The 24,611-nt window shown below is 46.6% G+C and overlaps 1 protein-coding gene across 1 annotated transcript in view; it reads right to left on the bottom strand.

The window, feature by feature from the left end:
* Positions 1-14,890, bottom strand: part of ABHD2 (abhydrolase domain containing 2, acylglycerol lipase) — a 34,284-nt gene extending 19,394 nt beyond the window's left edge. Inside the window, exons 1-3 of the mRNA XM_005483438.4 lie at positions 14,756-14,890; positions 5,034-5,114; positions 4,055-4,255 (exon numbers count right to left, since the gene is read on the bottom strand). Of these exons, the coding sequence (XP_005483495.1) occupies positions 4,055-4,248 (194 nt within the window). The 5' untranslated portion in view covers positions 4,249-4,255; positions 5,034-5,114; positions 14,756-14,890. The remainder of the gene's footprint in view (positions 1-4,054; positions 4,256-5,033; positions 5,115-14,755) is intronic.
* Positions 14,891-24,611: the final 9,721 nt, after the last annotated feature.

Below are 24,611 nucleotides of genomic sequence, written 5' to 3'. Positions count from 1 at the left end.
CAGAGCAGTTTGGAGGTATTTAAAGAATGCTTTACAAAATCAAACTTTGATCCTTGTCCTTTATTTGATGCTAGGGAATGCAAATTAAATTCCAATCAAGAAAACACTTATAAAAGTCTGCAGGGTTCAGCCCTTGATCCCAAATATGTAGAAAGCAGCTTTTTCTGCATCAGCTCAGCTAGACTGCTCAGTGCGATGAGGACACAGCAAAAAAAAATTGCAACAAAAATTTTTAAGCAAGTTATGGAGCTTCTACATTCCCTGAGTCTCAAAAAAGAAAAATGGAGTAGAAGTGTTTGTCTGCTGCCCACAGTACCTGTGTGAAGTCAGAACTATTTAAAAGTACTGACTGACCCCTTGGCTAAACCACCTCCTTCACCATTTAAGAAGCTTTTATTTAGCAAAGAGCCCATCACACCCCTCCTCCCCCACTAAAATACAAGAAGTATTTTAGTCAAAACAAGGCATGAGGATTTACAGCACTTCAAATCTCCCTTGCTGATAAGAGCTGGAGAACACAAGGCTTCTGCCAATACCACAGCACCCAGCAAAAACTCAGACCCCCGAGGCTGCTTCCTCTGCAAGGTCAAAGCTTGAACTTACCAACAGGGAGCTGCCATTCTCCTCTACCTCTCAGCATGTTCACTTGCCAAAGCTTCAGGGGTAATACTGTTCTTCTAGTTTATTATTCTCCTGGAAGTGTTCCTCCCAGAGTAAAACACCTAGGAGTTGACAGGGATCAAACACTGCTTTGCTATTAGGGGGAAGAAAAGAGCACTGAAAAGCTTGAAGACAGGTTTTCTGACTACTCATCTCCTTGCATCTACAAGAAAAGCAGTGACAGTGTAAAAGAGTCTTCTGGTACCAGGCAGCCTGCTCACCCAGCATAGGTTGGTGTGCAAACAAAGGATAAGAAGGATGTAGACTGGATCTTTGACAGTGTTTACTAACAGGCTTGACAGTCATTTGCCTCAATCTTTGAGGAGCTTGCCTTTACTGATGATAAAAAGTGTGCAGACAGCAAGGATAATTATTTTCGATACGGATGGCACGTGCCACATCTCTACAGAAATAAAGATACCCACACTTTGTTAGAATAAACTGTAAACAGCCAAAAATGTCTAACCTAGCACAGCACGCACTGGCCAATTTACCCTCATGAATCAAAGAGCCAGCACTGCATTTCTACAGGAATAAGAGCAGATGAAGGACTTTCTGTACCCTTTTGAAAGGCAGGAAAAGGACACAGCTGCCACCAGCAGTTGGGCCCAAGTGCTCAAGGGCACCAATAGCTGTGCTGAATGGCAAGAGCTTCCATATAAGAAGCAGCAATTTGAATGGAAAAGCCTGATTATGGTACTTCACTTGGTAAGCCAAAGTACAGAGCTGGACAGGGTCAGAGCAATGGAAAAAGGGGTAAGAGAATATGAGCTCTAGGAAGACAGATTCTCTTGCTTCCCAATGTTTGGCAGATACGTAGAAGGTTTCTGGCAGTTTACAGAACTGTAAAAACCAGTACTAACATCTACAAGTACAAGGTACCTGGCACACAGCCATCTCAGGCAGTTTTACAATTCAAAGTTCTTAAATTATTCATCCACCACCACTTGGCTTACTGAATGACACCGCAGTTACAATGCACTGAATTAGACCAGAGGGGAGGATTGCGCCATGAAGGGAAAATAAAGTCCAAAAGTGTTTACTCTAGGAATTTTTAAACACCTGCATAGATAGCAGAAATAAAGTTATTCTTTCTCCCTGCCAGCCTGTTTTTCATAGCAATGTCCTCACCCCTTCCTCCCTTAGGCAGGAGCTGAACAAGCCAGGTCTGAAAGTCAGCTCACAGCTATGAACATTCCTCTGCACCAAAGAATTGGTCTTAAAACAGATTTGACAACAAACCCAGTACTAATAGAAGGGATTGCTGGGCTACTTATTTTGCTTTCATGGTAGAATCTGAAAAGAGCTGCCTAATCAGCTTTCCTAACACTCTGAATAATTAGCAAGTAATCAAAGCCTTGCAAGATTTTTTGGTGGAGTACTGCACAAGCTGTTTTCACATAGCTTTTTCCTAATTATCCTACAAACAGTTTCATGCATAATTGCAGGAATTTAAATACATTTGTTTCCCTGTAGTCTCCAAGTGACTTTTATGCCTAAAGACAGGATTTCTTTGATTTTTAAAAAATTCCTACATTGAAAAAAAAAAAGTTTGTGATAACATCACTAGAATAGTAAAAAGAAATAATCACATATACATCTTAGAGCTGTCTTTCCTGTAAACCCTTTCAATACCCAACAACAATTACATTCCTAACAGTGCTGTCTTCCTTAACAGAGATAGAGAGGTTAGAGGACTGAACAGTTACCTATTGACACATCTTGTTTGTTTCAGCTGAGTTTGGTTCCTTTTGTCATGGAAGTCTTTCAGACAATATTTTGCCCAAGAGCCAGGTACTGGAGAGGACTGCTACAATTTTCAGAGAAGCTGGCAAGCCTAAGCTCAGCTGATCCACAGAAAGCAAACAAATCAAACTTGCACACAACCAACACAACACCAGGGTTCTGCAAGCAGCTCACCACTCCTGCAATTAATGCGCAACAGATGCCTAAATACTGCCGGCCATGTTTTGCATTTTCACTCTTTTGGGAATGCTGTATTCTCCAACTGAAAGTCAATAATACAGCAGTGCTAGGAGCCTGTGCTGTGAGAACAGAGCTGAAATAGCAGGGAAATGGACTCTAAATTAGCTTACAATCCATTTCCAAAGACTAGCCTGATACCAATATGCCTTCAAGGCAGGTAATCAGCTTCATGCTTGCTCCTTCAGTGACTAGGGACATGTCATACTGGAGTACAACACTGGGATGGCAACTACCAGAAATACCACGTAACTCAAACCCCCTCAAGGTATTTTTTAGGAAAGGAATTGCTTTGCATTTAAAGCAGTACACATAATCAAGAATACAAACACATTTATGTTATCACTAACATAATGGAGTACATCACAGAAACCTCTCTGGGTTCCAATTTCAACAGATAACAATGCTTTGTTTCCTCTAAAAGTTTACAGATCCCATGGCCTAACATCTTAAACCTTATGTAATCAAGGCACTGAACACAGCACTGCTAAAAGCCTCTCATCTCCCCTAAAATGACTATCCTTAAGTCAGCTTGACTTTTGAGATCCAAAAGGAAAGTTCATGCAGCTGCACTCAGCACTTACTATATAATTGATGTACTTAAAGCTTCTAAATAGGACTTGCAAGTTTTCAAAGTGATTGCAGAAGAGAAATACTGTAATCAAAGTCCTTGTCCCTCCAAAGCCTCATGAAATTGTACTAAATGCTTGCTATTATTGGAGAATGTTCTTGGTGAAGCTGAGGGCAGCTGCACTGATTCTGGGGGTCTTGGAATGGAAGATCAGGGATCAGCCTGCTCAAATACACAGCTGACACAAGGTCAATTTCAAAGTGCATTCAACAGGCTTGGAGCTGACCTCTATGTCATTACTTTATTAAACTAGTTAGGATGTGCTCTACCAGTAATAAATTTCATTAGTTTTCAATCAACTTGAAGTACTTCTGATAAGAGCAGGCACTTTAAAACTAATAGCCAACCCTGTGTTCATTATAAGGGCACTGACACACCATGAAAATGCTTCCCTCCTGTGAGCCCCAACAGACTCCTTCCCTAATAAAAAGGAGTACAAGATCATGAACAAGTGCTAACTGCATCCATCCCTCCCCTATTTGCACAGTGAGCTCTTGGTGCTGCTATAGTATAACATCAGCATACAGATGATATTCTGTATCTTCTTCTATAAAGATGGACAGTGATGACTTTTTCTATGTATCTGTGAAAGACTTCACACAACAAGGCTTGGTCAAATCCAGGTACCTGAGATGAAGAAATGCTAAAAAGATTTATTTTAGTAACCGTATACCCTGACATTCATTTGAACCCAAGTCTATGAAACACATGAGGAAGAATGGATAAATGCAGGTCTTCTTCCTATAATACAGGTCAGCATGGAAAAAATATACCACTTACTCTTTGGTCAGAAGTGGGCAGGATTTGAGTAGAAAGCGAGCCAAAGCTGAGTCCTGGTAAATGAGTTCAGGAGGGGCAGTGGGGCTTTTTAAATTCAAGCAGCGAACGATAACATACAGAACAGCAGCAACTGCAGCTAGCTTCACCCCATCAAACACTGCTGGCAGCTCAGAGGTTTCCAATATTGTACTCATTTTCAGCCTGCAGATAAAAAACAACATTACAGCTTCAAGAAATATAGCATTGGATATGAATATCAACTGTCATGTTAAATACACAAGTAGATTTGTCAGCCAACACTGCCAGGAAATCCTAGCATACCAACATCTGAGTTGGAAGAAAATTTAGTTAGTATTGTTCTAAACACCCAGACCAACAGAAGGAAAACTGGATGATCAGCTGTGAAGGAGATTTTTTCCTAATCAGTGCTGCCCTAGAACAGCACCAGTGTCTCAGGTATCAGCAGCCAGTCAATAAATGCAGGATCCTGGCCAAGACTAGCCAGGTCAAACAGGAGCTGGGTGAAAAGACAGGCTATAAAGGCACCTTGGCAGCTTTGGACATGTGTTCCTTCACAGGTGTCCAAGCCAGACTTGAAAAGGAGCACCTGAAAGAACTACTGTCAGCTCCTCAGCCTGAGTCTTGCAGTTCCATGAGAACACTGGTACTAAATCCTGCCTGCACTTAAGATGGCCACTTTATGTACTGGCATTTTCAGCATTTCTTTTTATTCACTGCAGTTCTGCAGCTGAAGGACTAGATGAATATCTAGTCTTCAGAGTAAAGGAACAGAAGCAAAGTAGTATAAAAAAATATATCCTTCCTGCTTGAAATCAAATTCTTAAACTGATCCAGCTTATTTTGAATATACAGTTCAAACAGCTGGCTGCATTTACTGGTGAAAGGACAGGTTTTTCCCTGGGTCTTTCCTAAGAAACATGGGTAACCCAAATAAGCTAAGTGACAAGCCAAGTCTTACCTATTTCAATTTTCTTCAAGCTAGAAAAAATTGCCAGTCCTCAGCAGACTTGTCACCGATCCACGTGCTGCCTGAGCTACCCTGTGGGGGGAAAGCAAATTGATTATTAATGATCAAGCTGCATTCCTCAGCTGGAAAGGATGAACACAAATTTATCCAAAGGTACCATCACAGACATGGCAAGCTATTTATGTAAGTCATAACCAACTCTGATCCATCTGCACGTGAAATTCATTGAAAGTGGACAGACCCCAGACTAGCTCACTTGCCTACAGTGTTAACTCATCTGCAGTGTGCAAATGCAACTTCACGAGCAGAGAGACTCCATCTCTGCAAGGCAGCGAGACATTGTACTCAGAAAACCTACCCAAATCTGTTCCTATTTAAAGCACTAGGATTAGCAGGATACTCTTCTCTACTTTGCAGTATCCACAATGTTACTGAAGTGTGAAGCCAGTCTGAAAGAAGTTTCTGCTACTTTTATTCAAGATTAGCAAGGCAGCTCACTCCTACAGATGGAAGCTTGTAAACACTCTCTGCCTGTTCCCACACTTGCTTTTTGAGATGTTACAATATATCACACTTCACCACGGTGGGAGCCACAGGAGGCTCAGACACAGCCACCTAATTAACACCAGTGCACATGCAAGAAGGCTTGTTACAAGAACTTGATGCTGCCAATAAAAGAGAAAGCTCTTTCACAGCCTGTGCCCATACCAGTGTAAGCAATACTTGCCATTAGAACTGCCTTCCCACAGGCACAACAAATCGATGGGGACTCGGGGCTTCCAGGAAAAGCTCCAGAACTGTCTGCTCCCTACCACAGCTGCTGCTTCCAAATGGAAAAACACTACCAGCACACACCATACCAAAGCCTAACTCTCCTTTACAGCACGAGTAAAGGAGAGCAGTAAAGAGCCTCAGAAGTACTTTCTGTACTCAGTGCAGCTACATCAAAACCCCTTGGAAGCAAACACGTGTGACATCAGCTATTGACTAACAGCATGCTGGAAAGCTTCAAGTTTCTGCCACCACAACCATCTGCACAGCAAAACAGATTGAGGGAAGCAGAGACATTTAATCTTAGACAACTCTTCAGCTCTTCTTTTCCAGTTCTGAGCAGCACCGCAGAAGTGAGAAGATGGGCCACAAAAAGCCTCCTATTCTTCTGCATGGGCATCATGAGAGGAGTGCCAGTACAATGTTTAGCTGCAGGATGTTATCTCACATCTCTGCTTGGTAATATTTCACCAACACTACCATCAGTTCTGTAGGAGACAACAGGCAAAATACAGCAATGGTTTCACCAGGGAAGGTACAACTGGCGGAAGAGCAGACCAGGTTCCTGAACTCAAGGACAACCAGGTGCTCAAGCAAATCTCCCTCATACCAAACTCCCAGAAGTTCCATTGACATCTTCCTGTCATTGTTTTATTCAGAAAGTTAAGAGGTACTAATACCTGAGACCATCCTGACACCTGGATTTTAAGCTAGTTTACTGTTTACAACTTTCACCTTAGTTAATTTTTAAAAATAAAACTGAGCACAATTAGTCATTAGGATTTTGTAACAGTGACTCAGTCTAATTAATCCAACTAAACCCTACCTCCCTTAAAATGTTCTCTCCCATTTGATCTTCAGATTACAAACACACCACATCTTTTCTCATACTTTTATATCTCATGTTAGCCTGTCACTCCCTTAAAACAGCATACAAGCTTGCCATTACTTTCAGAAAAATCAGCTGTTGGTAGGCAGGATTATGTTTGACACTTATGAACTAGTATTTTCCATTTTAGACAGTCTAAAGCACACATTCACAGAACTTACGCCACAAACATGTGCTAGAGGTTTATGTATTTGTCAAAATCTTTACCCAAAAGCTCAGATCAGCCTGTAGATGTAACACAAAGCTGGCACTGCTTCAATGGCACAGCTTTCTGCAGTGATTATTTCAGCAGTGGATGCAGCCCATGAAAACTCCATGCTCTGTGGATTCAGCTGTGTCACTTGAGGCACTTGCATTAAAGCCTGGTATTTCTGAAGACTCAAACACACCTGTCTCAGCCAGGGCAGATGTGCAAGGGCTGAGTCAAGCTCCAAAATTTCAAGGGTTTAGCTTACTAAAATGGATTTGAGCTTTGCCTCTAATCACCTAGGACAAATGTCTCCCTCTTTAACCAGCTGCGATGAGGTCACCTTGCTTCTGTTTTGTTAAACCCTTTCTGCATTGACCCAATAAATTTGTCTGTTTAAACAAAAAAAGACAGATAACCACAGGGTTGAGCCAGACAAATTTTAATCTAGAATCTCCCCTATCTGGGTCGCCATTAATCTAAGTGGACAAACATCTGGCTTTTTCCATATACAAAACATTGGATTGACTGCTAGGCAAAATTACCAAAAAGCACACCACTGGAAGCAATCTAGCCTGTCCATGCATCAAAGCATTTGAAATTAAGGAACCCAAGGAAGTTGAAGCTCTTGGCCTCAAGCATGTTATTCTGAAGCATCCTAATTGCAGAATTCTTTTTTTTTTTTTTAAACCACTTACAGGCATGACAGCCCCAAAGACCTGCAGGCCTCTCAAGCAAAGTTGTTAAATCCCAATTTTAACTGAGGGATAACTTTAAAATTAATCACTGGACAGTGAGTGCTGGATTTGTGACCTTGTCATATGCCCTTTCATCACAAAAAGCTGAAAATCATGTTACAGGAAAGATTTCAGCACTACTGTTAACAGAGTGCACATCATCTGTACAAGTATAATGAGAAAAAAAATCCCAAGTCTCACCCTTTCCAGACAGAAAGACACAAGTACAACAAAAGCCAGTAGAGCTACAGTAAATTCTTTATGTGGCCTTTCAAAAACACTGGGTTTTTGGGAAATCCATCATCAAAATATTTACTTGTTCAGTAAGTGAGTTCATAACTATCAACAAATCCAAGACCAGTACACATTTCAGTTTCTGGTTTCCTGTGGAGAGGAAACTTCCAGAGACAGAAGCCACTGTGACTCAACAGGGCACACACAGGATTTGGTAGCTACCAAGCTTTACAGCTCCTCCACCCACGAAAGCAGAGTCTGACTCTTCATACTGGAAAAGCAACACTAAAAAAGCAAAGATATTAAAGGGAGCCATTCCCACAGGATCCTCCCTCCTTTTAACAAGCCATTGAAAGCCTGGCAGACTCATTTCACTGAGGCATTAGAAATGCTTTGGGCTAATGCAAGGATGCAGCTTTATGGAACACAAAGAGCAAAGGGGCTGCACTAACAAGATGTGCTATTCTCCATTACATGGCCTGAAGAATCTGGAAGGAATGCCATTTCCAGGAAGGGCAGCTTGGTACAAAAGCCTTGTGGATGCCTCCCCACCCCTCAGCATTTGGGCTGCCTGGTGCTCTCAGAGCTCAGCTGGACACCACAACACTGGAAACAATGCCTGGCCAACAGCGAGGCTTTAACAATTCCCTATTCAGTTACAGCTTACCAAGCACAGTAATACCCACTAGGACTCAGAAGAGCCAGAGAGGCCATTTCTGACAGATATAAGCAGGCAGACTTTGTTAACTAACATATTCGACATTTCTCAGAGTGGCTTCATACATTTTAGTTTGGGAATAAAACCCTGAAAACAAGTATATCAGACAAGAGGAAAGCAAACCCACCCTACTTTAGAGTTGCACCTACGCAGACTGAGATGAGAAATAAGGTGGGGGTTTTTTCCCACCTTTTTAAGGAGGAAGGCTGAAGTTAGTTCTTTATGGAATGTTTCCAGGAAATTAACATCTTTAACATCAGCCAAAGCTAATGACCTTTCTGAAAGATACACTGCAAAACCAGAAGGTACAGGCTTGTCACTGCCAGGTAAGATATTTAGAACCACATTATGTGGAAAGGAAGTTCATTAAGGAAAGGGTCAAAAGTAGAGCCCTGCATAGTTTTTTAAACAAAGACAAGTTTCGTGCCAGCATATTACTCAAATGTCACTCCAGGAAGTGCACAAAGTGTCACACTGCTGAGCTTTCAGCAGTTTAAATGCAGAGGATAATGTTTAGAAACCATGCAGACGAAGATGAAAATACTTGAGAAGGGCTCTGAAGCATGTGTCCTGATGGGAAAGGTTGCCATACTAAGCACTGGAGGACAAGTACAGAACCTGTGTAAGAGGACTCATGAGGAAAGCCTCAAGCTTTATTGCACAGTTCCAGATCCTTTTACCCAGCAGCTCTATAAAAAGTGCCTTTGTTTTCATGGGAAAATGTTAAGTCTAAACTGCTTTGTTCCCTGAAAACTACACAGGCACAAGTATTTTAGGGCCACACCAATACTATGCCTCATCAGCTTAGGCACAAAAAGCAAGTCATAACAGCATTTATCTTGAGACTGGCATCTACCCAGCCCAAGCTCACCCAGTGCAGAACCTCCCATTACCTTCAGCGTGGCTCAGAGAACACGTCAGAGGCAAATGCTGAGATCTTGATGCATCACTCAGTACTTCTGGCCATTTAAAAGAGCCAGCTAAGTCTCAGAGCACAGAGGGTATAATTAAGAATTAGCTGAGCACATAAGGCACTTAAGTTTAGGGTTAGATGTGGCCATGAGAGATAAAGTGCAGTCCTCAGGAGTTTGGCAAAGTCCACCACAGGTTTGTTGCCCAACATGTGACAGATTTCATCTCCAAAATAAAGAGGGCACACTGACATGCCCCATCATAAGGATGTTTAAAGAACACTATTTGGACAGCCTTTTGAAGTCCTCAGTGCAAATCCCTCCCTGGGCCAGGGCCATACCCAGGTCAGGATTTGGCTGGTTGGCAAGTACAGAAACCAACAAGTATTGTTTACACCCTGCTCTGAAAAAAATTCTTGGCTGGTGCCTTCATTGGAACTTGACCTTTTCATCAGCTACAAACTTGGCCCACACTAAATTCAGAGGTACTGTGAGGTTACAGGGATAAAGTTCACAGCACAAAGAACCATCAGCACAGTCAGAAAGACAGGTGCCTTGAACCAGAGCTCTTCACCTTGCCCTTGAGGAGTTCTACACCTTCAGAGCAGAAATCAAGCATCTCAGAGGGCTGGGTGTACAGCCCAAGGCAGGTTGCTTAAAAATGCACCCAAGAATAAATCTATAGCCAAGAGGGGCAAAGGCTCTTCAGCACTTTCACTTCTCCAAGAATGTTAATTTGCAGTCAAATGAGCCTTGATATTCACTTCCTCCTAACTACAGGAACTGCCATTGTTTCCCCACAATATCATCTTAACTAAATCAGAAACAGTTCTATTTCAGGACAGGCAGCTTTTAATATATTAGTTAAGGTTGCTATGTAGAGTCCTTGTTATATCACCTTATCCTGGTTCCTGTTTGTGTCAAATGGATTGAAAACCTCTGCATTACCTTTTATTGCACACACCTCATGAACATGATTAAACCAAGACAGGAGCAGACGCTGACTTCACTGAAATCTATTAATTGCAGTAGTCAAATAATTATGTTTGCTCAAATAACATGAGCCTTTCCTATAAGATAAGGTGCAGAGACTTGGGACTGTCTCTCCAACCACTACCTTATGTAACTATAGGTCCTTGAAGAGGTCAAGATAACTTCCAGGTACAGAGAGGAATGTTGGATAACACCTTTGCACAGTCCTACAGCATTAGCAGGTGTGCCTTGCCTACCACATAACTGTGCCAGGGAGCAGCATTAAGCTCCAGGGAAGAAATGGAGTAAGCAGACTGTAGAGAACCCAACAAACCATGCTCAGTAGCTGAGGGAATGCTGCTGGAATCAAGCCACAGAGAGCTAAGTGAGCTAATAAAAACTGCATTATAGACCAACTCTTCTCAAGGAAGACTGCTCTATTCCTTCATTATATTTTGAAGCATCACATTGTTAAAGCCTCATTTATCCTCTGACTGCAACTCCTCCATTCCCACACTGCCACAGGGCTCAGCTGAACATACTGGAGGAATAGCTCAAAGTCCAAACACATCACAGCTGTTTGCTCAGCCAGAGGGCTGAATACGTGGGGAACATGCTCCACAGACAGCAGAGAAAGCCCACCTACAACAAATCACAGGTAAGACAACTTTATTTGACAACGGTCCAGTTCAAGCAGCCCGAAAACAAAATATTGAACAGGATGAAAAGCTGAGGTGCTGTTTCACTGAGGTCTTTAATAACAAACACCTTGCTTACTTTGTTCCCCTGAAGAGCAGCTCCTGTCCGCAGGGGAGCAGGAGATTTGCAGAGTCATTCTCTCACAGCCTGCCCATGACAGATAGAAGGCTTGCACTAGAGGAGTAACATAATTCACACAAGTAACATTGAAATTGAAGCAAAAACGTTTCAGGACAGAAGAACTACATACAAAGAGACAGGCTGACCAACACACTGCCACCACCATTGCTGAATACTCAGGTTCTCCCACACTGCAACCAAAAGAGAGGTTTTGGAGCACTACAGCAGTCACCAGCAATTCAATGTGCAAAGAGCTGCATTGCCCTCTCTCCTGCTGAATCAGTGACAGGCTAGGGGTATTACAGGCTCATGTTTTAGGACATTTTGTCCTTACCTCTTATACAAGGAGGGTCACTGTAAATGACTGTGCATGTGCTTGTTTCACTTAGTACAACCCTTCATATTCACATATGCTCAACCAACACTTCACAGAACTGCGTGTTCCAGATAAGAGCAAGTCTTGAATCCCCTCTGCACAAGCTTTTTGGAACCTGCAGCTCTATACAAAAGCATCTTTGAGGATGCTTTGAGGTAAGTTTAGAAGCAGGACAAGGTACTCTCAGCAGCAGTCACTTGTCCCTTCCTGTGAGGAATCTGTACTATACTTTTTGAGTACTTGACGCCCTGAATAGGGCTGCAGCTCAGTTACCTGCAAGTAAGACATGAGACAGTTCAGAAAAGTTCAGCATTTCCAAGAGGTAAACTCATTTTGAGTTGTCAATGTAATTTGTTTTAGTCAGACTGAACCCATGATAAGAAGAAATGAAAACATTACTCAACAGCAGAGAGAGTAATAAGCAGCTGTACAGGTTGGTCAGTCTGGAGATACTGATAAAATCTGTTCTCTGCCAGGCCTGGCACTGCCTTCCACTGCCATTACCTCTAAGAACTCAATGACGTTTCAAGCACCTGGTTTGTACTGAACTGCTTTGCAAAGCATTTTCAATTACTGCTGCCTGACACTGGCAGAGTACGGCTGGCAAACAGACACAATCTTTATTATTAAGTCAGCTGAGGGAGCTAAATGAAAGGCAAGCCCTTGGGTGCAGAAGCCTTGCTAGAGCCAGAAAATGCTAAGACAGCTGCCCCACAGGGCACCATCCCTGCCACCCATGTATACTGGGCAAGGGGGATTCTGCTTCTGCACAAGAAGGACAGTCTGCCCTTGCACACTGAAATGAAATCAATCGAAATTCAATCAATCAGCTGAGTTTGATCAGATGTTTAAATGCATATAAGAGTAAACTCTGCAAGGTATATAGGCAGAAGAAGGGTAAATACTTGCACACAAGATCAATTGAACTACAGCACATTAAGAACAGCAATTCAGAGTGTAACACATCACAAAACACACTTTTCCAGAGAAACTCAGAAGTGTAGATGAAGACTCCAAAGCACTAACAAACCACGATTGTTTAGGCTTTTGCTGCAAAGTCCAAGTGACCAGTTTCAGGCTGGTCTTGGCACCTTTCAGTAGGAATTACAAGCAGCCAAGAACCCAGCACTTACACTCCTAACAGAGACTGAAAAATCCTGTTCTTGGTTAGCTTAATCCAAGTTCTGGTACAGAGCTGGCAGTGTGGAAGTCTGGATGAAGAGGCAAGAGAGATGGATGAAGAAAGGTAACAGGACACTGTAAAGCCAGTAGCACCCAGGCATTTCACTGCTCTAAAGCACTCATTTCCTATCCTACACCAAATCCCACCTGGAGTATAGCTGGAACTTAGAAAACATCTTCATGTGCCTGTGTCAAGGTCAAACAGTCTTATTTTGCCACCTTTCCTTCCCAGTACAACTCTTTCAATGTGTTAATCTCTGAGTTTTCACATGACAGGTTTAATAAAGCAGCTTTATGAAGCACTAAGAGTTTAAGCTGCTATTCACTCTCTGAATAGAGAAATACAGCTTTTAAAGGAAAATAAGAACAAGTTAATTTTTAAGTTTCTTCAGAAACAGTTCTGCAAGATAGAAGGTTTTATCCACAACCTCCACCTCTCTTCCACACCTAAAAAAGACTGTCTGGCACAATCTTAGGTCAGCCTCATCTTTTGTGCAGCTAATTCACTTAGTAACACAGAGGACCTCCCATGCAAAAGCACTATTTTCAAGACTAAGACAGGAGAATGGAAGAACTTAAACATTAGCTTTTACTTTTCTTTTCATATCCTTCCTGTTCTTACTCTTGACTTTGAGACCAAAATAAGCGAGGTCTGGAATAAGAAGAATGGCTGAATGTCCTCTGATCTAAGAAGAGGCAAGAGAAGCTATTGAAACTTCTCTTGTGATCTGAACTAAGCAAGCACCTTAGGGAGTGGTGAGTCATGAAAGATAAGAGAGCAACCCAAGACAAAACTCCCTGCACAGGAAATACACCTTATCAAAGAAAGTCTAAAAATGAGATATCATGAATACAAACAACTGAACTGAGTGCTCTATGGACACCACATCAGCAGGGACTTGAATATATCAACCTAAGCAATATTATGAACATGGCTGAGCATGATAATAATTGATAAATGAGGCATGGAAGATGAACACACTGTACCAGCTAGCTGACTAACAAGCCAGGAACATTTGTTACAGAAGAACACACCAGCGCTGTGAAAGCCAAAAAGCAATCTAAGAGGCTGACAGGAATCTTTATACTTGCCAGATCAGTGACAATTGTTCATCAACAATAAGAGGAAGCTGCTAGGAATTCTCTGAGAGAACCTACATGAGACTGAAAGTACAGAATGCAATCCCTCCAGCCATAACTGCATGGATAAAACTGCTCCTGACATACCTCTGCAAACAAGATAGCATCAGGTGAGACATCTCAGCAGCTGTAACTCATCAATTGTGATAGACAGATGGACACCTCCTGTGCTGGAGGAGATGCACAAGTTACACCTGAAGGTGCGGGATGGAGCAGAGCCCCATCACACAGGGTAACAAACAGCAGGCAACAAAAGGGAGCCTGCAGCTGATGCACGATGCTGAGAGCAGGGTCAGGACCTTGGAGCGGGAGCACCAGGGAAGAGCCTGATTTATCGGGAGCAGAATGGCCTGACAGGGGCACGATCCCCCGGCTCTCATTTACACAGGACCATTCTCCGCTCGGCTCCCAGCCCCGATCGCATCCCTCCCCTCCCCTCTCTTCCCTGCGAGCCCCGGGATCGCTGCCCACACTGCCGCCCCTGTCCCGCACCCCAGGCAGCCACGGGGGAAGCTGTCACCGCACCGCCATCCCCAGAGCTCCCAGCGCCGGGAGAACCGCGAGGGGCCCGGGCCCCAACCGCCACAGCCCCACCGAGCGACATCCCCGCCGTCCCCCGGGCAACGAACACGCGGGGCCGAGCGTGCTCACAGCGCACGGCTGGGCAGGGACCGCCCCGGCCGCGGGCAGCCCCCCAGGCGCGCCGAGAAGAACCGAAGGAGGTTCAGCCGTTCCCCAAGCCCTGCGGGAAGGTGCTGCCGGGCGCCCCCTCCTCACCTGCAGCCCCGGCCGGGCACAAGGGCCCCACCGGCTCCCACCACAGCTCCCGCCCGTCTGCCCCGGGCCCGCCGCCCGCTGCCCTTTACCGGCCGCCCTCTCCCTCCCATTGGCCACCGCAGCGCCTCTTCCGCCCAGACCCGCGAGCTGATTGGTCAGAAGGCTAGCTGGGGGCGGGCGCTCCATCACTGACGCGCGGGTGCTATTGGCTAGAGCAGAGCGGGGGGCGGGACACTGCGGGCCCAATGGCTCGGGAACCTGTCAGTCAGGCGGAGGACGGTGATTGGCAGCGGCCGTGGGCTCAGGGCGGGGCTATGGGCAGCGGCGGTGCCCGTGGTGTCGCGACTATGACTGAGCGGGGCCTGCGGGCACGGCGGGCTGGGAGGGGTAGGGGCAGCCTTAGCCTTTTCCTCAGCTATATTTTCAGTATACCGCCACTTCCTGCCGCCACAGTCACTCCCCATGGTGTGGGGGACGCAGCCTGGGGAGCGGCTCCAGCTGCAGGACACGGTTGCTCCTCCGTGCTACGGAGCTGGGTGGTGTTGAGGAGCAAAGATCCCTCCAGGCTGCCGATAAGCCGTGTGATGTACCCGCTGCTGCTTACATAATACTGCGTCTTTTACAAACAGTACCTTCGAGCCTTAGGAATGGTGGCTGGGCCGTCAGCACGCTGGGATTGTTTATCGTGGGCCCAGCTCTGGGTGCGAACGCTGGGAGCAGCCTTGGCTCTGCCCTGGTCCCTCGGAGCAGCCTTGGGCTGTGCTGGCAATGGTGAAGGGTCCCTCAGAGCTGGCAGCAGTGAAGGCTCTGCCCTGGTCCCTCAGAGTGCTCAGCACTGTCCCACCAAGTGGGGTCTGTGATGGGGGCAGCAAAATCCTCTCAGGTAGATGGACCCTACCCCATCTCAATGGCACTGGGAGGAAAATAAATTATAAGTTAAAAAACTGTCCCTGATGTGATGTTTATAAACCTGTGTTTTTTATATTCTTCCAGAAGAGCCCTGCGTTACGTTGTTGGTAACATCAACCGTTCTGAGCTGTGTTAATGGTTGCTTTATATAACTGGATGGAAAAATCCTTCCTCTCATTTCAGATATTTTAAATGTTTCCTCTGTTTACTGGGTGTTGGAGCTTCCTACGTGGAGAAAGCTCTCAAGGAGCAAGTCACATTTTCCAGGGCGCTGTGTACGTGGAGGGATGAGTAACTGCTGTAGCCTGAGTCACAGGGAAGGAGGGAGCTCTGGGTAAGGGCAGAGAGGGAAATTCTGGAATGAAGGTGGCAGGACAAACAGCATCCTCCTCTCTCCACGCTTGCTACAGGTGTGATCCCACACCACTCAAGTCAAACAGAGTTGTATTCCTTATCTTTTAATTAACCTTGTGAAAATACCCAGGGTTTTATGGTTGCTAAATTTGTCAGTAGCTCAGCTGGGCTGAGGTTTGGTGTGTCTCAAGGCAGCTATGCTTGTATCAAGTTAGCAGATAGGCTCAGCAGATAAACATCCGGTATCAGACTCAGCTTTAGGTATTTGAGGAATGTGTTTGAGTTTGATTGCAGAAAATTGCAGTCCAATTGATTCCAGGTGTACCTTAGCTCTTTCACCATCTGATCCAGGCAGGAAAAAACAGATCCGGGCAGGAAAATATGCCTCAAACCCGAGCTGAGCCTCCAGGCAAGGCTTTTATTTTAAGTCCTTGAGACTGTTGGAGTGAGAGAAGCTCAGCTGTTAGAAGAGAGCATTGTTACAGACCTGTCACAAAACAAAGCAAACCAAACTTGCTGCTCACTTCTTGCTGAGGAGAGCTGAACACTGAAGGGGTGGCAGCATAAATTCACAGGTGGCTGTGGCAGTGTGAGCCAGAATCCTGAGCTGTGTTCCCAAGGAGGGAAGTGATGGAAAAGGTGCTGTGTCTCCAGAAAGGGAGGGAAGAACCAGCGCAGGTCACTGGTGTTTTACTCTGGGCAGTGTTGAGGGGTTCCAGCTGCACCTTGTAGTGTGGGAGCAGAGATGTCTGAGGGGAAGCAAGAACATTTTGGGAATGCAAATCTGACTTTGGGCAGTTAAAACAGCTGGTATGTGGGGGGTTGCTGTGGCTGGTGGGCTCTGCAGGGTTGGTGCTGCAGCAGCCCTGGGTGCCTGTGCCATGGGTGGAGCACTCTGGCCCAGAGCCAGGGGCAAGGCTGTGCCACTCACAGTGAACAGCTCATACCCAGAAAATGCCATCTGAGCCTGAGCCATCCCCAAAGGAACAGTGCTGGAAAGAGCTGAGCTTCATTTCCAGCCTTCTAGGGAAGGATTTAGCTGCTTCAGCCCAGCAGATATTTCAGCCTGCTGGTATTGCTGAGAGGTGGGGTGGGAGTGTCCAGGAACAACCCAATGCTTTGGAGACAGGAGGATCCCTCTCTGAGCTGTGTGGCAAAAATGGACAGTTGTACATGCTGGGAACTGCAAGCACAGGAAGAATGCAGCTTTGCCTTGTGCTTTGGGCAGGCAATTACCTCTGTACAGAGAGGCCAAAAAAAGCCTAATGAAAATCCCATCTTTTTAACTGCAGCAGTTGGAAAGGTACCAGGCACAGAGAACTCCACGTGCTGCTGAGCCAGCCCGAGACACCCCCATGCAACACCGTGGTGACAATCACCTTTTGTTCTTCACATCCCTCTCTCTTTTGGCTGTTGCTGCCACAACTCTGAACTGTTTTTCTGCTTCATTTCCCCTGGCCCAGCTTTTCTCCTGCTCAGCAAACGTGCTGTGCACTGAAGGACTCCTGCAGACTTTGCACCCCTGAGGAAACCGTTTTGCCAGAGGAAACATCAGGGTGTTCATCTATGGCAGTGTGTGGCAGGAGCAAAAAGGAAAACACCTCTTAGGCAGGGTTTGATTGCCAGCTGAAAATAAGCAAAGTGCCTGTCAGTGACATGTGAGCACAAAAAAAGCTTTGCAGATGGAAATAAAGGCAATGCTTTTTCCTCTTCTCCTGTTCTGCCTTCCCTGCAGTGCCAGTGAGGCTTTGGCTTGTGGGCTGCAGAGCCATGCTGTTCCTGAGCCTGCTGGATCTGGAGGCACAGTGCTCTTTGGACTCTTACATATTTTCTGAAAATGGTGTCTAAAAGAGTAATGGGCACTTTGCAGAGCTCTAAATAGACCAGCCTCTGTCCTGAGGAGCTGGCAATGAACAGAGGCAAGTGCCAGGGATGGGAGAACGGCTGCATCATACAAACCAGCTGGGGAGGTGGCACGTGGCCCACCTGATCTGTATTTTTCCATCACATTCTCATTCAGCTGCTCCTTGCCAACTTCCAGCTCTGTTACACTCCTCAAAAGCTTCTACTCTGGGTTTATTTAGCACGCTATTTATTTCCTAATTATAGAACTGAAGTGATTGACCTCAGCCCTTCTGGGTACTGCTGTCCACTTTTTTGTCCCTTCTAAACCATAAACTCTGGTCTCCTCTAATGGCTGAAAGCTATTGCTAGAGACTTTATGACTATTTTTTTTGTTTGTTTTTCTCCCAAACCCCAGAGGGCTGAGACTGCTTGTACAGAGAGCATCACTGATCATTTCAGAGCAGATGGGCTATTGCATTCCCAAATTCTTTCGGCCAAAAGAGAAATGCCACTGAGCTGAGCACTTTACCATGCTGTGTTCTGCTGCTTCTGTCCACAATTTCCTAGCAGCCAGCTCACTGCTTTTATCCCACATCCAGCCACAGCTGCTCCCCAGAGGAAGAGGTTTTAAAAATCACTTCCTGGCATCAGCAGTGCTGCTGGTCCTGCTTTTGGTTGCTCCATGGCGCTTGGACCCTGCCTGGCTCCACAAACAAACTCAGTGGTCTGGGAGAAGGATCCATCTTGCATCTCCCTGAGAGGAACCTGTGCCACGACACTACTCCAGGGAGTCTGGTTAGGTGAAATTCCTACCTTCAGGATACCTTCTGCCCCAAAAGCTGCCAGGCTGAGCAGACTTGCTCTCTGCAGCCACCTTTAATGCCCCCTCTAGTTCAGTTAGAGCTGTTTCTGCTGATTTCACACATTTTGAACTTAAGATACAGCTGCAGGTGCCAGGCAGTGCTTTGGTGTGGCACCTGTCCCTAGAGCCACCTGCAGAAGCAGGGGAGTTCTGTGCAGGGAAGGTGGCACCAGAGCAGCAGGTGTTTAGCAAGCAGTGAGAGCAGGAAGAGGAGGCATCTCTGGGGGAAAGCAGGGTGGATTCAGAGAAATGGATGTACTGGAGCCAGAAGGATGTATGAGCTTCTGGAGAGTTTCCAAGATGTCTTGCTGAATAAAGGAAACCACTGGTCTTCTGTTTAATCCCAAGTGGTCTGTCTGACATTTGCCACTATTGCCTCAGTGTGTTGCTGAGGTTGGAGTCTAGAAAGGCTGTGATTGTCCCACCTCAGAAAGCTGGCAAAGGAGTCTACTATGGCCACAGTCTTATGGGTTTTTTTTTTTCAGTAGCTGCTTGCAAAATTCTCTCTGTGGGAAAGTTTCCATAGAAGTAGTGGTGCCTGAGGAGAATGCAGGGTTGCAATCCTGCAAACTGTTCAGTGAACTGAACAATGGGATTAGCAGTCCCTTGTAAAAATCCAAATTTTAGTATTGCCTGAGGAATGGGCCTTTTACTAGAGAGCAATATTCATGGAAATAAATTGAGTGGAGGCGGAAGATTGATTTTGTGCCAAAATAGTGGGAATTGGGATAGATGGGGGAGGAAGGGAGGGAGGGAGAACACAACATTGTTTGGATGATGGTGAGTACAAAAGAAATGGTTACAGTTGTGATTTGGGAGAATGAGTGATGGTGTTTGGGAGCAGAGAGCCAGAGCTCTGTTTCCTGGAGGTGTAGAAGGAAGGCAGGGGTGAGAGGAAATGGGCTTGATGCTGGTGCAGGGAGGAGGGTTGTGGGTGAGGCTGGTGGGTCCATGGGAGCCAGAGTTTGGCAAGGAGGGTAGGTGAGCAGGAAGCTGCAAAGAGCTGTGGGATGGCTGGGATGAAAGGCTAATCCAGAGCATCTCCACCTGCCTGATGGCTTCCTGGGGATGCACTGGCAGTCACAGCCAAGCAGTGAAGATCTGCCACCATGGCCATGGTGAGCTGAGAGTGACCACCCTTTTCCACTCACAGGCACCTGGAAAGCTGCAGATCAGTGTCCCAAGGAAACAGAGCAGCTGCAGAGCTACTGGACTCCATTCCTCTGGCTGACCTTACCTGTTTTTGCAGGAGCAGCACTTCCCTTTGTACCATCTCTGAGTTAATGCTTTGCATGGGCTGGAGGAAATAAACAGTGCTGCTGATGCTGTGTAATGACCCATCTCCAGGCTGACTCCACCTTGGCTCATTGCCGGCTCCACCTTGCAAAACTGATGTCTCAACTTTTGGGAAATGACGTCTGATTTGCCACACATCTCCTCAGAGCAGACCAGCTCTAAAATCCTGAGCTCCGGAGTTCCTATGAAATCCATCCTGGGATTTAGCAGTAATGGTGCAGGAGGATTTTGTTATGCAGGAGTTATGCGGGGAGCCGGGCTGGATGTGTGGGGAGTGTGGCAGGATGGGAGGATGCGTGGCTGAGTGATGATGGTGAAGGTTCTTCCTTCCAGCTCAGGAAAGAGCTACCGCCCCGGCGGAGGCTAGAGGGTGCTGTGCTGCAGGGAATGGGTGTCCTCCTCCTTCTCTGCTCAGCATCCCTTCAGAGCCAGGTAGAAATTTGCAGGAAATGCTGCCTCTGAGCTGGGATGAAGACGAAGGTGCTGGCTGGAGTTAGGAACAACCTCCAGGGCTTTTTTTCAGACCAGAATAGTTCATTAGTTCATTATTCAGCACACAGAAGGTGACATACAGAAAGGAAGGGTGGCTTTACTCAGATGGGTATAAAAACAAAAAGTGGATAAAAGGAGTGAGAAAATGAAGAACAGCTCAGAAGATAGGGAAGCTGAGTGGAATAAAAGCAGAGAATAGAAGGATGAAGAAAGAAAATAAAAGGATGAAGAAAGAAAATAAATGGATAAAGAAAGAAAATAGAAGATGAAGCCAATGCAGTTGATCACATCCACTGCTGTGTCTAATTAAGGGCTTCAGATCTGCTGAATGATGAAAGGAAGATTTACTTGGGAGAAAAATAAAGGAGCACTTCTTGCTTGCGGCAGCTGAGGCTGCAAAGCCCCTGGCTGATGGGCAGGATCAGCTCCTGTTTACCCAGCTGAGGTGTGGCTAATCCTGAGCACCGCAAAGAGCCGGGCTGAGGAGCGAGGAGAGGCCGGGGGGAGATGGGAGACAGGGCTGTGTTTGTACAGCAGCTGACAGGCAGCTGCAAGCCCAGGCAAAAACACAACATGCTCCTGAACAAGCAGCTCTGTGAGCTGAGGGCTGCTCCCTGGAAAGCCTGCCAGGAACCACAGGCAGCAGGAGCAAACGTGCCTCCTGCGTGGGGCTGCACGTGCTCTGCAAAACACAGCCCTGCTGCTGGCCTGAGGCTGGGGTCACTGTCCTCACAGCTGGCAGGGCTGCTCCCCTCTCCTCTTCCTGCCTGCAGATGTGCAGGTGTAGCTGGAGCAGGAGGAAGCACAGGTAGATGTGTTCTTATGTTCTCAGGTCTTGCAGAAAACAACCCACCCTAAAGGGAGAAGATGCAGGCAGACAACAGAGGAGGGAGACAGTAAATAAGCCCTGTTCACAGCTAAAGGGACTGCACCTCCCTCTGGGCCGAGGGGAGGTTCTGGGGTTCTTTCAGGTGAGTGGTGTGTGCAGCACAGTGTCAAGAAGCCAGCCCTGCTCATAGAAATGAGCCACATCAGATCTTGATGTGACCTCCATTCTGTTTTCTACCTCAGTGCTGAGGTGGGTTAGCAAGGAGTGGAAGAGAGCTTCCTAAATTGGACACAGATTACCACACAAGCCCCTAATAACTGCTCTGGTGCTAAAGGAGGTGCTGGGGCTGCATCTGTAGGTCCCTGGAGGACATCTTAAAAGAGATACAAACAAACCTGGCCCAGAGCATGGACCAAATGGAATGCTGTGGTAAGCTGCAAAGCCCTGTTAGGAGCTGAGGGCTGTTGAACCCACATGTTTTCACTCTGCGTCTACTCTGCATGTCTGCAGTGAGAGTCACTGTTTTACTGCTGGGGTTTGCAGGGCAGCAGCCCATTGCCAGCTGGGGACATGTAGTGGGACTCAGCACTGGAGCTGCAGCTGCTTAGCTCTCCAAGAACACTAGATAGAATAGGTGGGATCTATTATTATTAACTGATCTATGGAATAGAACAGGGAGGTGAGAGGGAACAGTGAAATGTGAAAATGCCTGGAGGGGGAGTTGATGGCAGAAGGCAAATGGGTTCACGCTCTAATAAAGGCTCTGTTGGAGGCTGGACAAAGTAGTTGGTGTGATGGGAGATCCCACTGAGAAGGAGGGGTGATTGCAGAGGACATATGGAGTATGACTAACAATGTCAGTTGTAAAAACATGTTGGTATAAACCTCCTGACAGGGATGGGGAAACACTTGGGAGTCTTCACAAGGGCCACACAACTAAGTGCTAGGAAATATCACTTGGAGGAAATTTGTGAAGCAGGTAGGGGAGATGGGTGGATATCCCTGCCCATCAACTCACTCTTGTTTCTTCGAGGGAGCTCTTCACTGCTCCAAACAGTGTGTATGGGAACTGTATGGAGACATCTGTGCATGTGCAGAGCTATCAGCTGGCTCCTTGCCTGGAAGTTGTTGTCGCTGCTGAGAGAGGAGGTAGCACAGCCCCAGGCAGAGTGCTCAGAGAGGACACAGCTGCCTGGCCATCCCGTGGCACCCCCTGCTCCAGCCTCATGTCCCCTTGGGTGCGTGCTGCCCCTGGGACTGGCTACGTGCGCTTCTCCATGGTAGGGCCAGACACCCTGACCAGAGCCCAGTGGGACCATGGCTATGGCTCTGACAGATGGCTTTCATTGGGGACACACGGCTGCCTTGGAGCTTGTTTTTATTTCCTTCTCAGAGAAGGAGGAGCCATGGGAGAGGAGTAACTGAGTGGCTGAGCCGGCTGTCCTGGACACAGAGCGCGGTGCCAAACGAGCTCTTGCTGCGGTTTCCGCTGCGGCTCCGGAGGCTGCAGCCCAAGGGGCAGGAAGTGGTTGAGAAGGAGCTTCAGCTGGTGTGCCAGCAGTGCAGGATCGATCCCAGATGGGAGAGAGACAGAATCATCAGGGGAAGGCTGTGATGGGTCACGGGATGAGTGGGATGTTTGGCTCTGTGCCAGCACAGGAGCTCCTGCAGCAGCTCCAGCAGAAGGCACCGGTCACCAGGAACTTCCTTCCAGAGCTGAGGAGCCAACATCCTGCATCAGTGGTCACCAGCCTCTCCACTTAGGGGCACAAGTGGCTCCAGGTGGCCTCCAAGAGCTGCTTTGGCCTGGGGGAACCAAGGGAATAAGGAGCTGCTTTTGAGATGTGATCACCCTGGATTCCCTCACAGGGTCAGGTGTGTTTCTGAGAGAGAGGAAGGTGTGCAGGGGCTAATGCTTTCCTGCTACATCAGCCATGGTTGTGGTTACTGAAGCGTGTTTTAGAAGGCCACAAAAATGCTTCTCTCCAGGAAGGAGAGAATCCTAGAGCTGGGGCAGCTCTCCCCTTGCCTGCCAGGTTCTGAGGGATCAGAGCAAGTGGGAGGTATGGAGAGGGTGGGACGGGCAGAGTTCAAACCTTCTCATTATGCTTCGAGATACGGAGATCAAAAGACAACTTTACAAATTATAATAAAGCCTCCACCTGGGCAGAGCCTCTCTCCATGGATGGGTGGGAGGGGAGCGTGCACTAATGAGCAAACTGCCTCTTCTCCACCAGCCGGTAGGACAGGTTCTGGGCTCCTGCAAACAAACCCTGTGGTCTAGCTCGTTAGAGTTCATTAGTGTTGTTCCATATTCATACAGCATTAGCGCCATCAGGCCCGTGTTTAATCAGACTGTGAGCTTGCCTTAAGCCCTGCAGGCGTTGGAGGACCTTCCATCAAGCATGTGCCAGAAGCAAAGCACATGCACCAAATTGGTGCCTTGAGTAAGGAAGGGTCTTGTGAGCATGGTAACAAGGTGAGGATCAGAAATCTGCCACAGAAAACTGGTTTATCAGAGGGACCTGCATAATAAAGCTATCAAGTACACAATTTAGTGCTTTGTGTCAAGGCAGGAGCTTGCAAAAAGCTTCCTGAAAAAGAACAAAAGAGCCATGGTTTATCTTCCTGTGGTATCTGCTCAATGCACGGGCCGCTTGAAGCTTCTAATCCATCAGGGATTAAGCACCCTGGTGTACCACGGAGCTTGGGCTCGTGTTACAGGTTGGTGCTCCCAAGCAGCAGGCTACAGAGGGACCGGACTGCCCCGTCTGTCCTGGGCAGTGCTCTGAGATGAGCACCACAGGGAGCCACTACCACAAAGGGCTTTAATCCTGGCCTGAGGTCGATGCTAATCCATCATCAGTGAGGAGACAGGTATTTCCCAGGGTAATTCCTGCTGCAGCATTTACAAATGACCTTAGGAAGTGGTGCTGTTACCACTGGCTGATGAGGCCATGTGTTAAGAGGCCAAGCCTGCATGTCTAGCTTTTGGATGGACAAAATAAAGGGAGACACATCCTTCCCTCGAGCCCTTCCAGCCCTTGGTTTCCAATCTGCCAGAGGAAGATGAAGGCAACACCTTTTCTGCTGGAGATAAGCATGGATAAATCCTTAAAGACTGCAAAGGATTCAGAGAGGGGGGTTATATAAAGGTGCTTATATTAAGTACCTTACACAGACACACCAGCTCTAAGCTGGGTATAATCTTGTTTATTTAGGTTAGAGCAAAGGACTTGAAGTTAAACTGGCTGGAATCTCATCTGAGC

This window comes from Zonotrichia albicollis, chromosome 11 (genome assembly GCF_047830755.1).
Source record: "Zonotrichia albicollis isolate bZonAlb1 chromosome 11, bZonAlb1.hap1, whole genome shotgun sequence".
Taxonomy (NCBI): domain Eukaryota; kingdom Metazoa; phylum Chordata; class Aves; order Passeriformes; family Passerellidae; genus Zonotrichia; species Zonotrichia albicollis.
The sequence above is the reverse complement of the archived record's forward strand: the minus strand, read 5'-3'. Positions and strand labels throughout refer to the sequence as shown.